The sequence below is a fragment of the Heterodontus francisci genome, chromosome 23 (assembly GCF_036365525.1).
Source record: "Heterodontus francisci isolate sHetFra1 chromosome 23, sHetFra1.hap1, whole genome shotgun sequence".
In the NCBI taxonomy this organism is placed as follows: Eukaryota; Metazoa; Chordata; class Chondrichthyes; order Heterodontiformes; family Heterodontidae; genus Heterodontus; species Heterodontus francisci.
In genome coordinates, this window is record NC_090393.1 from 46,399,945 (window position 1) to 46,416,506 (window position 16,562).

At 43.0% G+C, this 16,562-nt stretch overlaps 1 protein-coding gene across 1 annotated transcript in view; it reads left to right on the plus strand.

Annotated features, from left to right (window-relative positions):
- Positions 1-16,562, plus strand: part of srrm4 (serine/arginine repetitive matrix 4) — a 352,241-nt gene that overhangs the window by 274,615 nt on the left and 61,064 nt on the right. Inside the window, exon 4 of the mRNA XM_068055188.1 lies at positions 14,482-14,562. Within this exon, the coding sequence (XP_067911289.1) occupies positions 14,482-14,562 (81 nt within the window). The remainder of the gene's footprint in view (positions 1-14,481; positions 14,563-16,562) is intronic.

The following is a 16,562-nucleotide window of genomic DNA, read 5'->3' on the forward strand; positions in this document are numbered from 1 at the left end:
TGTGTCTGCAAATAGATTACCATGAACAATTGTAAATAAATGTCTAAACAATATAAATGAGCAGGGAGGTAAATTCACAAAATGATACAGCAGCTAATGAACCTTAATATTCTATAATTTTCAATATTGGTTTAAAGAAGGCTTAGGGAGATAAATTAGTTACAGACTCCATCCACACCAAAACTGCATAGATAGAATACACTGAATAGAATGATATTGGTTAAGGTTGGGATCCTTTTCATGTGTGGCCTTGATGGCCTACTGGAGAGTCACTTCAATTTGACAATGCTTTGAATATATAATACGACAAGACAGTAAAAAATTTAATTAATGTCTCAGTCTTCAAGTCTTGGCTCCGTCAACGAACCAATTAAGTAGAAAGGTAATGTTTAACAAAAAAGCTTTTGTCGCACAGCACTGCGTACTTTTGGACCCTCATTAGAGAAACGAAAGAAGATAAGGTATAAGATTTTAATGAATCACACAGAATATTAAAGGGCATTTCAATCTGTGATCTTTCAGCTTTTATTAGTTAATACTGCAGCTCGAATATGATATATTATGATTAGTTGCCGGAGGTGCATACAGAAGACACTGACAAAAATCCCATTAAAATTCTCATTGGGAACATCTGTTCATAACAGTGTTGCTAGGAGTTACGAATGATCTGCATGTAAAAATGTCATTACTGCTTGCATATTTAAAGTCTCTACAAGGGGGTCACAACATACAGCAGGTCCTGCTGTAACAGAGAGTAAATATGTGTGTAAAAGCATTGTCTGGTTGCATCTAATAACTCACAGTACTCTAATAAACACAAAGCCTAGAAAGGGCTTGGTGAATTAGATTCAGTGTAGATATTCTATTTAGTTGAGCACATATCGGTTCTGTGTGATTTGGCCAGTCTCAATCTCGGTCCTAGTGGACATGGACCTACAGCAAAGAAACTGTCCCTATTTCAATATTAATTGGGACTAAATTAACAATCAGAAATTGCTTGTGTGGTAAGTGGGAAAGCATGGCAGTGGTTCAGTGGAAGATGCTTTTTTTGAGGTTGGGACCAAGAAACATTGGTATTAATTTTTGCCTTCACCACCTGAGCAATAATCTGGCAGAGTGGATCGCCTGCCCACTGTAGAACTCTGCACAGCACATGTTTTGTGAAAGTGGAGGTGGCACCCATGGAACAGTAAATAGATGCTGAGGCTTCCCTGGCCACGGTTCTCCCCTGCTGTTGGGAGGTTTCTCAGTGGACTCATAAGCCATTGATTCAAAGGCCTCCTAAGAACCATCCGCCCTGTGTATCTTCTCCTTCAAATAACACAGTCACTGTGCAATGCCACAAAATGAAGTGATCATGTCTGCATCCTGGATTACAGCCACTGGCATTCATTATGATGTTTCTTAATGAACAATGATTGAATGTAAACCCTTTCTGTTCATGAAGCCCATTGGGCTGATATAAAGAGCCCTGATGCTGACATGGAGTTCCACCTATGCTGTATTACACTCAGAGTAAACCTCGACACCCAATGTAAGCTGTGTGTCCTGTTCAGCTGATGCCTCCTTTCCACTGGAAAACTAATGAAGGTGTTGTCCCTTGCAAATGCAGTGTTTGTCACTTGCTTGGTATATGTGTGCACTACAAACTACCTGGCATGGCAGTTGGCTCTAGAATGCCTTGGAAGGATCTGGTAGCACAGAAGCTTCATGTGTACAGGAAGAGTTGTCTCTGATTGAATTGTTATCTGCTGATTACTGTAAGGCAGGCAGTGCTACTCTTTAGTAGTCTCTTGTGAAGTGAATTCTCCTCCAACATGTCCAAGTACATATGGATGTGTCTATTAACACAGGTCCTGGGGTAGTCACAAGCATAACCAAAATGCCTCAGGGATCACTGTACATGCATTTTTGGCCCTTCAAAAACTCCTCCTCCTTGTCTCAATTGTGCAGCACATACAGAACCTCCAAAGGAATACTCAACCTCAGTATTTTTCATGGTGCAATTTGAAGCTAGTATTAGCAAGGAAAGGGAAACAAAAATGGAAGGGTACAGCACAGATTTGCCAGAATGATACCAGGGCTTGGGTTTAAAGGATTAAATTATGAGGACAGGTTGCATAAACTTGGCTTGTATTCACCTGAGTTTAGAAGACTGAGCAGTGATCAGATTGAGAAGGTGATCAAATTGAGGTGTTTAAAAAATGATAGGATAAATACAGAGAAATTATTTCCTTTGGTGGGGAATCCTGAACAAGAAGACATAAAATTAGAACGAGGCTATTTCGGAGTGAAATCAGGAAGAATTTTTTCACATTAAGGGTAGTGGAAATCTAGCATTCACTCCTCCAAAAGTCTGTGGATGCTGGGTCAACGTATAAGATTGAGGTCGATAGATTTTTGTTAGGTAAGAGTGTCAAGGGATACGGAAGCTAGGTAAATGGAGTTCAAGTACAGATCAGCCATGATCTAACTGAATGGTGGAATAAGCTCAAGTGGCTGAATGGCCTGCTATTGTTTTGAAATTCCTATATGCATAACACCCAGTCAGCAGATGCTGGAGCCTCATTCAGAGGCAAAACATAGCAGATGCTGGAAGTCTGAAATAAAAGCAGAAAATGCTGGAAATACTCAGCAGGTCTTACACTCTGAGGAGAGAAAAACAGAGTTAACGTTTCAGATCAATGATCAATGGTCATCGACATGAAGCATTAACTCTGTTTCTCCCTCCACATATGCTGCCTGATCTGCTGAGTATTTCCAGCATTTTCTGTTTTTACTGGAGATTCATTTATTGTGTTGAACAAGAGCAAAAAGTCCAAGAAGACCCCTAGTTGACTTTTTTTGGCCTGTTCAGTCTGAAGAGCATCAAGTTTGTAAATACTTAATATCGTCTTCATAATATCCAAAATTCCTTCAGTGAAACAGGACTCCATTTGAAAATATTCTCATTTATAGCATACATCTTTTGGGGATATTGTTCCAGCTCACACCCTCTCATTTTCCTGGTTGTACAGCAATCAACATAAAAACTTCAAATTATTAGGACCCGGTTTTCGGTCCATTACTATTTTCATAGTTCAATATATTAAATTACAGTTGCCCAATATACAGCCATGTAAACACACCTTTATTATTACATTGCTCCAAGGTCATTTTATGAGGACATAGCTAAAAATTCCCCTTGGACTTAAGGACTGTAACTGTATTGAGTGAGCTAAATAAACATCCATTAATCTAGGTTTACCTTGGCCTAAACAACAGTTTGTTAAAGCATTAAGGTAGATAAGTCCCCAGGGCCTGATGGGATCTACCCTAGAATACTGAGGGAGGCAAGGGAAGTAATTGCTGGGGCCTTGACAGAAATCTTTGCATCCTCATTAGCTACAGGTGAGGTCCCAGAAGACTGGAGAATAGTCAATGTTGTTCCTTTGTTTAAGAAGGGTAGCAAGGATAATCCAGGAAATTATAGGCCAGTGAGCCTTACGTCAGTGGTAGGGAAATTATTAGAGAGGATTCTTCGGGACAGGATTTACTCCCATTTGGAAACAAACAAACTTATTAGCGAGAGGCAGCATGGTTTTGTGACGGGGAGGTCGTGTCTCACTAATTTGATTGAGTTTTTTGAGGAAGTGACAAAGATGATTGATGAAGGAAGGGCAGTGGATGTTATCTATATGGACTTCAGTATAGCCTTTGACAAGGTCCCTCATGGCAGACTGGTACAAAAGGTGAAGTCACACGGGATCAGAGGTGAGCTGGCAAGATGGATACAGAACTGGCTCTGTCATAGAAGACAGAGGGTAGCAGTGGAAGGGTGCTTTTCTGAATGGAGGGATGTGACTAGTGGTGTTCCACAGGGATCAGTGCTGGAACCTTTGCTGTTTGTTGTATATATAAATGATTTGGAGGAAAATGTAGCTGGTCTGATTAGTAAGTTTGTGGATGACACAAAGGTTGGAGGTGTTGCGGATAGTGATGAGGATTATTCAAAGGATACAGCAGGATGTAGATCGGTTGGAGACTTGGGCGGAGAAATGGCAGATGGAGTTTAATCTGGACAAATGTGAGGTAATGCATTTTGGAAAGTCTAATGCAGGTGGGAAGTATACAGTAAATGGCAGAACCCTTAGGAGTATTGACAGGCAGAGAGATCTGGGCGTACAGGTCCACAGGTCACTGAAAGTGGCAACGCAGGTGGATAAGGTAGTCAAGAAGGCATACGGCATGCTTGTCTTCATCGGTCGGGGCATAGAGTATAAAAATTGGCAAGTCATGTTGCAGCTGTACAGAACTTTATTTAGGCCACACTTAGAATATTGCGTGCAATTCTGGTCACCACACTACCAGAAGGATGTGGAGGCTTTGGAAAGGGTACAGAAGAGGTTTACCAGGATGTTGCCTGGTCTGGAGGGTATTAGCTATGAGGAGAGGTTGGATAAACTCAGATTGTTTTCACTGGAACGACGGAGGTGGAGGGGCGACATGATAGAGATTTACAAAGTTACGAGCGGCATGGACAGAGTGGATAGTCAGAAGCTTTTTCCCAGGGTGGAAGAGTCAGTTACTAGGGGACATAGGTTTAAAGTGAGAGGGGCAAAGTTTAGAGGGGATGTGCGAGGCAAGTTCTTTACACAGAGGGTGTTGAGTGCATGAAACTTGCTGTCGGGGGAGGTGGTGGAAGCAGGTACGATAGCGATGTTTAAGAGGCATCTTGACAAATACATGAATAGGATGGGAATAGAGGGATACGGTCCCCGGAAGTGCAGAAGGTTTTAGTTTAGGCAGGCATCAAGATCGGGGCAGGCTTGGAGGGCCGAATGACCTGTTCCTGTGCTGTACTGTTCTTTGTTCTTTGTACAGATATGGTGACTTGCAGTTTATTTGAACAGCAATTGATAAGAGCAGTTTCTAATACATAGTAGTGGTAATAAGCCAATCAGAAGGCCATCAACTCTGCAGTACCAGCAGCGCCATCGAGAGCAGTGGTCACTGCCAGTATTGCAGCAGGCCCTGCAGTCCCGACAACATCGGAGACCCTGGGAGAGGTAAGTGGGGTCGGGGGCCCTGGTGATGGAGTGAGGGGGTGGGTTAGTGAGGGTGGGGGTCTTCCCAGGGGGACAGCGATTGCCGCCAGGGATGCTCTCCGGGGACCCTAGATTGCCCCCAAAGGAGGGACACGCAACCCCGCTAAGAGGCCTGGCGACATCTCCCCACGACAGTAGGCCCCTCCGCCTTCTATTAAATTGAGGCAGAGGCAGGAAGAGGCTTGTAAGTGGCCACTAATTAAGGGCCTCAATTGACCTGGGGCGGAAAGGCCGTCCTTGCCCTTCCCTACCCTGGACTAAATTGAAAGGTGTTGGGAAGGTGACAGGCACTCGGTCATTTGGGGGAATGTGTGAGGAACAAGCTAAGATATAGTTCAAGTAATCTTCCTGAGGGCTGATCACCAAATGAGATTGATGGTGTCAATGGATTTTGGATCTATGTGTCTGAATCTGTCTTCTGTGATCCATTGGTCTTTCTGGTTTTAGTGATAGATTAGTTTTTCTTGGAAATAAAGTGAAACACATCCTGTTGTGATGCAGCGTGGAATCAATTTGTATTTGTGGGTCATAGAAACCTGAAAACTTTACAGATTAGATTGACATTATGCAGTCGCAATAGATACACTATCAAAGGAAATGGGGCATGAATTGGGTTGATAGTGTCTATGTAGACGTCAGTGGGGCATGGAGTGGATTGACAGCTTTGATGCAGGAAGTGTCCATGGAGATCAAACTTGTAATCTTCCTGTTCTGTGGTGTTTAGCACCCCACAATGTCGTGCATTTTTTAAATTCTTTCATGGGATGTAGGTGTTGCTGGCAAGGCCAGCATTTGTTGCCCATCCCTAACTTCCCTTGACAACTGAATGGCTTGCTAGGCCATTTCAGAAGTCAGTTAAGAGGCAACCACATTGTTGTGGATCTGGAGTCACATGTAGGCCAGACCAGGTAAGGACAGAAGATATCCTTCCCTAAAGGGCATTAGTGAACTAGGTGGCTTTTTACAACAATCAATGATACTTTCATGCCACCATTACTGAGACTGGCTTTCAATTCCAGATTTTTATTCATTCATTGAATTTATAAATTAATTGAACTTAAATTCCACCAGCTGCCATGGCGGGATTTGAACCCATGCCCCAGGGCATTAGCCTGGGCCTTTGGATTATTAGTTTATCTCCATTATCTTTTAAGACATTGGGGCAAGTTTAGGGAATGCTGTTCCACCCACAGACCACCTAATTATAACTACTTCAGAGGGAGATAGCCATACATTTCCCAGTGTTTCTTTGTTCTGTATCAATCTGTTAGTCAAAAGTTGAATATAGCTTTGAGGAATGAATTGGACCACCACAGTATCATAACCAGAAAATTGAGAATGAATGGGAGTTAAAGAGGGCGGGAGTCTTGATTTTCACTGAAAGGAGAAACTAAAGGAGAAAACCAAAATAAAACACAGTAAAAAATGGAATAGTGCAGTCACACATGCTGGAACTCATTATAGTTTGAGTGCATTGTATCTCAAGGTTAAATATCAAACATTGTCAGGATCAAATGTAGTCGCTTCATGCTTTGTTACGGAGTTTTTCTGCCGACCACTTTCTACAGTGAAGTGTCAGTTTTGACTCAGTTGCAGCATTTTCACCAGAAGGTTGTGGGTTCAATCCCCACTCCAGAAACTTGAACACACAATCCAGTCTGACACACCACTGTGGTACTAAGGGAGTGCTGCACTGTCGGAAGTGCCATTTTTCGGATGGGACTGCAGTATAAGGGTATCAAAGGGTTAATCTTGAGAGAATGTGAAGATTACCACCCACCATGATGAGGTAATACATAATGTGGGAGAGACTCGAGAACAGTTACAGCGTGGCTTTTGAAGGAGACACACAGGCTAGTGTGGAGTGTATATATTTGTTACGCAATGAAGATTAATGTTTAAACACTATGGTCTAAGAACCTCTCTGGCTAGACTATATATGGTGGCAGCATGCAGAACCAAATATATAACAGTAACGTTAAACCAAGGCCTCGGTTGGCCCCCTCAGGTGGAAGTAAAAGATCCCATGATTCTATTTGAAGCAGAACAAGGAATTCTCCTTGGTGTCCTTGCCAATATTTATTCCTCAACTAACATCAATAAAAGCAGATTATTTGGTCATTATTACATTGCTGTCTGTGGGAGCTTGCTGGATACAAATTGCCTGCCATTTTTCCAGCATTAGGCCAGTGTCTACACTTTAAAAGTGCTTCATTGGCTGTAAAGCACTTTAGGGACATCCTGAGGTTGTGAACAACATTGAATAAATACAAGTCCTTTCATTCATTCTTTACACATTGAACTAAGGCTTTCTGTAACATGTTCCTGCCATCAATGTCAATTGCCTTTATGAAAGTTTTGTTAGAAGTAAACAAAATCACTTGTGTTCTTTGGAAAGAAGGTAATGACCATAATTCAGCATCATGTTACAAATGATTGTACAGCTAGTGGTGGAGCGTTGCACTGAGAATCCAGCTGTGGTTATTCTGCACTCTGAACTTTCCAAAATATACACTACTTCTGAACTGAGAGCATTAGCCTTCTGCTCAATGGTGCTCTAAACCAGCCACTGAGACACACACAGTTAACACAGACTGCAGCCCTTCCTTTGCCATTCCATGTGGGTAGTTCCAAACAATGTTGGAAAAAGTTGCTGATATTGTCTGCTGTTCATAAATGACGTGTGTCCTGAGAAGGTGAGGGCAGAAACAAGCTTAGACTGTATGACCCCCTGAAAATCAGTGTAGCTGTTCATAGAGGAGATGCTACGCCTGCTCAACAAACTAAAATGTACAGTATGAGCAGAAGTCACAAAGCACATGTCCTCTATAGGTATCCATAACACACTGGACGCTGGTGCAGCCATTCTGAAATTAAATTCCCACATACTAAAGTTTCCTATTTTTGTACTAGACATATTCAAAATGCAAGCATTCGGAAGTGCTACTGTAGTATTTTCATATATTGGCTGGATTAATGAACATAAAAGTGGTTGATGATTATGTTTAAGGGGTTGCGTGACTGCTTTGTGACCACAGTCCTGGACATCTGATTTGTTTGCCCAGCGACGTTACCCTATAATCAGGTGTACTCAACCACTGTCTGCATGAATTCACTCTAGATTAAACCCCCCTCTGGTATTATACCTTTGATTAACCCTTGATCAGAATAATTCTCATGTATTTGCTCAGTCTGCCAACTATTATACCAGACATTTTGTCATAGAATCACAGTGCAACAGCAATTTTGTCTGGCTAAATCAAAGCTTCAAAAGATCACAGAAATGCTACATTTGAGTACTGTACTGTCTCATTCGTTCAGAAAAGGATTTCTTGTGTGATTCACTCTTGAAATATTAGTCTAGAAATTACTGCTGTTGATATTAGCAGATATAAACTATAATTATACCTAAAAGAAAATCTTTATCAGGTTCTCAATATATTAACAAGTCTCATTTTCTATTCCCACACAAGTCAGCTGCTGACAGTACCGCTTGTTTAAAACTCTACTTTAATCCTTAATTTAACCATTTGTTAGCTATTGTGGCAGTATCACTTTATTGTAAATGCCAAATTTCATAATAACATTTTTGCTTGATGTTTCATTGTCAGTTAAATGCACTTTTCAGATGAATTACTGGAAGTGCAATTGTAGCCATTCTCTATTCTAACAACGCAGAAATGAATATAATTTCACTGTTGGAGACCAGCTTTGAATTTGCAAGTCACTTTGTGAGTTCGAATGAGCAGACCTTTTAGTCGCACGATCTGGTGGAACAGATGGGTCCTGCCAGCAGAACATTATGATTATTGGCAAATTTAAATTTATAGAACAAAATTATCATAATAGCATAGAGCACTCTGAACTGCTGGATGGTGAAGAATAGTCCACAGGGACATGTCCAGTTTTCCACTGTTAGCTGCTACATTCCTCAGAGCAGCTCGTTCCATAGTTCATTCCCTTCTGCAATGTAGATGTTATCTGTACTGTAGCAAAGAATGTCCTATTAAGATTTCACAGTTCAACTGCAATTGATATATTTCAGTGTGCTCCTACTTAATTTTCTAAATATGAATTTCAATTGTTTTTTGTTTAGAGAACAGCAGAAAAATAATTCACGGCTGAAAAATTTGACTAAAGTAATCGTCAATTGAAATATTTGATAAATTTCAATTTAAGTATGCGTCTCGATTAATTCTCAGCAGAAATATCTGACTAGCATCTACACCAATCTGATATATCTGGGGAAAAACTCTAAAGGAGTTGTGGTTGTTGGATGCCAATCATCTCAGCTCCAGGACATTGCTGCAGGAGTTCCTCAGGGTAGTGTCCTAGGCCCAACCATCTTCAGCTGCTTCATCAATGACCTTCCCTCCAACAGAGGGTCAGATATGGGGATGTTTGCTGATGATTGTACAATGTTCCGAACCATTCACAGCTCCTCAGGTACTGAAGCAGCCCATGTCCCTATGCACCAAGACCAGGACAACATTCAGGCTTATGCTGGTAACCGGCAAGTAACATTCATGCCACACGAGTGCCATTGACCTGAAATTGAACTGGAGCAGCCACATAAATACTATAAGAGCAGGTCAGAGGCTAGGAATTCTGCAGCGAGTAACCCACCTCCTGGCTCCCCAAAGCCTGACTACCATCTGCAAGGCACAAGTCAGGAATGTGATGGAATACTTTCCACTTGCCTGGATGAGTGCAGCTTCAACAACACTCGAGATGCTTGACACCATCCAGGATAATGCCGCCTGCTTGATCGGCACCCCATCCACCATGTTCAACATTCACTCCCTCCACCACCCACACGCAGCGGCAGCAGTGTATAGCATATACAAGATGTACTGCAGAAACTCACCATGCTTCGTTAGACAGCACCTTCCAAACCCGCGACCTCTACCACCTAGAAGGACAAGAGCAGCTGATGCATGGGATTGGGAACAAGTTCCCCTCTAAGCCACACACCATCCTGACTTGGAACTATATCGCTGTTCCTTCACTGTCGCTGGGTCAAAATCCTGGAACTCCCTTCGTAACAGCACTGTGGGTGTCCCTACCCCACATGGGCTGCAGCAGTTCAAGAAGGCAGCTCACCACCAACTTCTCAAGAGCAATTAGGGATGGGCAATAAATGCTGGCCTGGCCAGCGACACCCACATCCCATGATCGAATAAAAAAAAATCTTTTGGATTCAGTCTCACAGCAGACCCTATATCTCTTATAATCAGGAGTCTACCTTTATTGCCCAATATTCCATTATCCAATAGCATGACTTGGGGCATATGTTAAATAATTTGGATGCAATTCTCACATGTTTTTTCATGTGTGTTCTTCTTCTGATAGGTGGATGAATTTATACTTTAGTAAGATAAGGCCAACTGTAAAAGAACAGATTCATATTAACAACAACTTACATTTATAACATAGTAAAATAGCTTCATTAGAGCATTATCAAAAATATTGACACCGAGCTACTCAAGGAAATATTAGGGCAGATGACTGAAAGCATCTTAAAGGAGGAGAGAAAGGTAGAGAGATTCAGGGAGGGAATTCCAGAGCTTAGAACCTAGGCATGGCCGCCAATGGTAGAGCAATTAAAACGAGGATTTGCAAGAATTCAGAATTGGAGGAGTGTAGAGATCACAGAGCATTGTAGGGCTGGAGGCGGTTACAGACATAGGGAGGAGTAAGGCTATGGAGGGATTTGAAAACAAGGCTGAGAAATTTGAAATTGAGATACTGCTGGGCCGAGAACCAATGTAGGTCAGCGAGCATAGTGGTGATAGGTGAATGGGATTTGGTGCAAGTTAGAATATAGGCAGCAGGGATTTAGATAAGCTCAAATTTATGTAGGTTGAAGATAGGAGGCCAGCCAGGAAAACATTGGAATAGTCAAGTCTAAAGTGTTTTCAGCAGCAGATGAGCTTAGACAAGGGTGGAGCCGGGCGTTGTTATGAAAGTGGAAATAAGCGGTCTTGGTAATGGAACAGATATGTGGTCAGAAGTTCACCATGGGGTCAAATATGGTGCCAAGGTTCCGAAAACAGTATGGCCCAGCCTCAAACAGTTGACAGGGAGAAGGTTGGAGTTGGTGACTAGGGAACAGAGTTTGTGGCTGGGATTGAAGACAATGGCTTCGGTCTTCCTAATATTTGTTTGGAGGAATTTTCTGCTCATCCAGTACTGGCTGTCGGACAAGCAATGTGACAATTTAGGGACAGTGAAGGGGTTTAGAGTAGTGGTGGTGAGGTAGTGCTGGGTAATTGAACATACTGAGAAATGTTTATGGTAAATTTCACCTCACCTTGACTTAATTTTAGTAAACCTCCTTGTAATGGATAAATGAGCAAACTGCACCATACTGTCTCTGTTAATTGGCCAAATTTTCACTTTCTTCTGGTCAGTTCTTTCTGTGAAAATCTTACCAGTTCTACCTTAAAGGAAAAGATCTGTCTGTCTCTCCCATCAGATCTTCTCAAATCCTTAGATCCTGCGTTTCTTGTCCCTAGCTGGACAGGGCACCAACAGTTTGATCTCTAACTCTCCATTTCTCGAGTTGACCTGTAAGGCTACCAAACAAATATGTTAACCCTTTTCCCTGGATATGACAGCCTCAGGCAATGTAGACATGCATTCAGCCATTCTCAACAGCTTCTATGAATTCTTACTGGAAGTAATCAGAGTATGATAATAATCCACCTTTTGTTATAGGTCATTGACGATCACAGTTTGATGGCTGGCTCATTGACTTCTGGGAGAGTTCATTAAAATATCTATCCCTCCCCTTTGTTCCAATGGTACCCGGATCCTTCTGTGGCTAAATGTTCAGAAATCCCAAAAGGCAACAGCAAGATTTAAGTGCAATCCCATTTAATCTCAAGCAGCTGGGTTTAAATTTAAGAATAAGATATGTTGACATAGATCATGTTTAAAGCCAAAATAAGTTAATTGTCAAGCTTTACTCGATAGCTTTTAAGGAGCATCTTAAAAGAAAAGAGCAAGGTGGAAAGGTTTAAGAAGGGAATTCCAGAATTTCAGATCTAAATGGCTGAAGGCACGACTGCCAACAGTGGGGGGAGGGAAGTGGAGATGTACTAGATGCCAGAATTGGAGGAATGCAGATTTCTTGGAGGGTTGTAGGGCTTGAGGAGGTGACAGAGATACCTGCCAAGTGCCACTCCATTAGTAGTGACAATCAATCATTTTGGATAAAAATGACATACCCTATTCCTGCTGCATACGGAGTTAGCTGATCTCAGGCTAGGGTACCAGTTAGGGGTGCTACAATTGATTTCTTTGCCCCTGGGTTAAGGAGGGGCACAAATAATGCAGGATTTTTGCTCCTGGCCACTAACCAGTAACCTCTGCTAGAAGCGCATGTGTGTGGCATTAGGTGAGGACAGGATTGAGCTCAGCTGTGATGCCCCTCATAATTTATAGCCTACCAACATTTACTGCAAAGGCTGAAACATGAATGGCCACAAACCCAAGGGGAACCTATGTTCGTGGAATTAATCTCCAGCGAGGAGTTATTTCAGCAGTGGACAGGAGGAGAGAAACTGCTGTAGAAACATTACAAAAAACATAGCTTGTTTTGCACATGTAATTTTTCTTGTCCGTCACTAATTACAGTATCGTCTAAATTCTTGTTTTCAGCTTCAAGAATTAGTAGTATGATAGCGCCAATAATGCAAAGTAAAGCAGCTGAAGTGCCACGACAATTCAGACACTGGAGCCTTCCTATCAGTTGTGGAAGCCTGAGGCCTTCTCTGCTTCTGGCATACACTGCACATGACTGTGTGACGAGGTAGTTACGCGCAAGACTCATTCACAGATTTTATGTTAATTAAAGGTCGTCGCCTCATGCAGCTGGTGCACCCGAGCACAGCAAATTGATACTTCAGGGGAAATCTCTAACAATGTGGAATCTTTTCCTGTGGCCCTCAGCTTCTAATAGGGACATCTTTCATTAACTTACCTTTGCTTGGCCTCCAAAATCTGATCCTTAAACAAGTTATTGGGTAGTAAAATTGGGAAGTAGAGCAAAACAGGCAGTAGTGATTTTCTTTTGTAAAATAAAATTGGGGCGGGGTGCCAAACAGGATGCAGATTTGCTTTTGGCCATTTTTCACACCTTCCAGAAGCCCATTTACAATTTGTAATACTTTATCTGCAGGGTTTTGACTTTCTGAGCCAATGTCTAAATCTGTTTCTGGGATTATCCTGATGTTGTGCAGCTCGATGGAGTGAACAAATCTTGAATTTTATGTCGGGCAGGAGGCCCTGCCCACCAGCCCAAAAGTCAGTGGTGAGCCCGCCTCTGCCAGGCCTGGGGAGCCACATCAGGATTTTACGTTCCCAGGACTTTAATTGGACTTGGATGAGACTTCCAACACCTTGAGGCAGGAAGTCCCACCTCCAAGAGCTGCCGGCCAATCAGCGGGCCAGCAGCTCTTTGTCCCAGCAGCGCCACTGAGAGCAGTGGCCACTGCTGGGACTGCACCCAGCCAATGGCAAGATCGTGGATGTTGGCTCCAGAGGAGCGGTAAGTTTTGGGGCCTCACCGGGGACAATCAGCCGGGCCCCCATAAGGCAAGGCACCGGTGGGAAGGGGAGACTTTATTTCAGTGGGGGCGGTCGGGACTTCGGGGGGGGTGGGCCCTCCGTGGGGCACAGGGTGCCCAATCAGCAGGGCACAGCCCAGCCTGCAAGGAGGCCGCCAGATTTTACCTGATGGCATTCTGGGGGCTTGAGGCACCCGCCGGCTGCTGATAAAATACCAGCGGCAGCAGGAGCGGGAGGAGGCCCATTAGTGGCAATTAATTGGCCTGGGGTGGGCGGGCTGTCTCTCTCCGCCGCCACCCCGGTAAAATTGCAGCGCAGACGGGAAGGCATCTGGAACAACCCGCTCCTTTGGGGGGGGTGGGGACATAAATTTCTGGCCTATGCTTATTTTTCTGATCAGATAAATTTGTAAAATTGAGGAATGCAGCTCTGAGCATGCCCAAGCCTCCTGTCGTCTTTCCATCTTCTACATGCTTGTCACTTAATACTTTATGTCGACTGTCTAAAGCTTCTTGAACACCACAGCTGATTAATATTCATTGGGCACAGAGCAAGCACTTCACAAAGCTCACAATTTGTTTCATTTTTGTAGAAAAGTTGATTTGAGTTTCTAATGCATTGCTACATCTGAGCCTCTGAAGCTTAGGAGCATTGAAATGTATATGACTAAAAAGACCTCCTGTGGCTCCTCTCCTCAGTCCACAAAGGAAAGCCTGGCTATATCATGCTCCATCTCTGATGTCCCTCCGCATCTCCATTTATGTACCAGCATCAGAGTGATTATTAAAATATCAGTAAACTGTCTTTCTTATTTCAACAGATCCCATGATTCAGCTCATTCTCCGCCACCTCCATCTAAAAGGAAGAAAAAGAAGAAGAAGTCAGAACACAAGCGAAGACGGTGTGTGTTTTTGTTTTAGGCAATGTGCTGCTTTCATTGACAAGCTACCTGGGTAAAGGTTAAGATTCTCTGTATACTCAATACTGTCTTTATACATCATATACAATGTAGCTGGATGGAATATACTGAGGAAAGACAGCACACACACCACTGTCTTCCTGCAGCCTACCTATATCACACACTGCCTATACCCGGTACATTACACACTGCACTCTGTTTATTACAAACTGCCTGCACCCTGAATACCATAACAATGCCCATTTGTGCCATTTCCTTGATGGTTATGCAGTTTCCTGCCAAAGTTACAGTGAAGATGGGAGAACTAGCTGCAGAATTTCAGGGCTGTTGTCTATACCCAGTACATCTCACACTATCCATACCCAATATCTTATATAATGTCTATACATCCAATGCAGATTTGCAAAGGGTCGGTTATGTTCGACTGATTGAATTGTTTGAGGAAAGGAATGTGATGGATGTTACAGGACATGGATAATCAGAAGAGTTTGATAATGTGCCACATGCTCGACTTGTGAAAATTAAAGGAATGTAGCTATGTCAAGAGATGGCTCAGGGACAGAGAAAAAAGAAAGGGGTAAATAGGGCTAAATGGGTGTTTAGTAGTGTGCTCCAGGGATATTTCTTTGGCACCTCCTTTGTCTTCCATTCATCTAAGTGATTTGGTCATAGGTAAAAGAGGAATGACATTGAAGTTTACTGGTGATACCACTTGGAAATTGCAAACTGTGTGGAAGAGTGCACAAGACAACAAGAGGATATAGACAGGTTCATGGAGTGGGCAGATAGGTGGTCGATACAGTTCAATACAGAGACATGTTCAATTGTATATTTTAGACAAAAAAACAGTTGGGAGTTAGGAGCCACCAGGAAAAAGGGTCTGCTCAGGTATCAACATCTTGTTAGGAAAGAGGGACAGGAGGGTGTGGTGGCTTCCTTCATCCTACGGGTAGAGAACATCTCTCCTCCTCTGAATCTCCTCCACCAGGGTCTCTAGTGCCATGTCTGAGAATCTGTGCACCCTCTCATTCGTTCCCTGAGCCATCCTGAAACTTGGTGCTGTGTGTCAGCCAGTGCACTCCACACCAGTGGAAGTGGGTGCAAGGAGCCCACAAATACTGCTGCACAAAATTGTGTCCAATTGATGCTTGAGTGCTAAGCCTGCAGGTGTCTGTTTTAGCACCTCCAGACAAGTCAAATTATGGTAATAAGCATTTAGGACCAAAGTTGTGGGCTAAAACCAGACTTTCAAACAGGTGTATCATATTAGCACGGCACCCATTTAGTGCCGGTTTTCACTCTTTCACCAAAGTAACCCCCTTACTGTCCTGTACCCCATACTCAAGGAGGTGGGGGGAAAGAGTCCACCTTGCCCTCCTGCCCCACTCTCCTGCAGCAGCTGGTGCTGCTGTGTCCGGCTTCATGTGCTCATGTGCCCATTCCTCATCCAGACCAAGGTGGACCTCTAGCAAGATACCCATGAGAAAGCACTTTCTTTTTCCTGGTGACTGCTATAAGGTGTTTAATAGTAGAGCAACACAGCACTAACTCGTCTCAGGTGAAGTCCTCAGTTAATTTCCGGAATAAATGTTGATAGAGTGTTGGTGAATTTTTGACAAAGTGTCCCAGAAACTCTCCCGATGTGTTTCAAAAGTCCTCTTCAAACTTCCAGCAGCAAGTGAACAGTAAAAGGTGATATACTTCTAAGTAACGCTCAAAATTCTCAGCAATGACTTGTTTACTCCCCATCAGCTGGTCGCTGTTAGGAGAGGGAGTTAGGTTAAGTGCTATTCACCAAAGTGCAGTGCAACCTCATTAATAAGTACTAGCAGGAAAATTAAGTGGCAATCAGCCCCTAAATGATCCTCCAGTGCATGCTTCAACTCCTTTATAAAGTGGTGTCTTGTACCAAATACAGACTAAACCAGTGTTTCAGCTTAAGATCTCATCTTGACCACCTTGGAGGATCTATAATGCCTGAA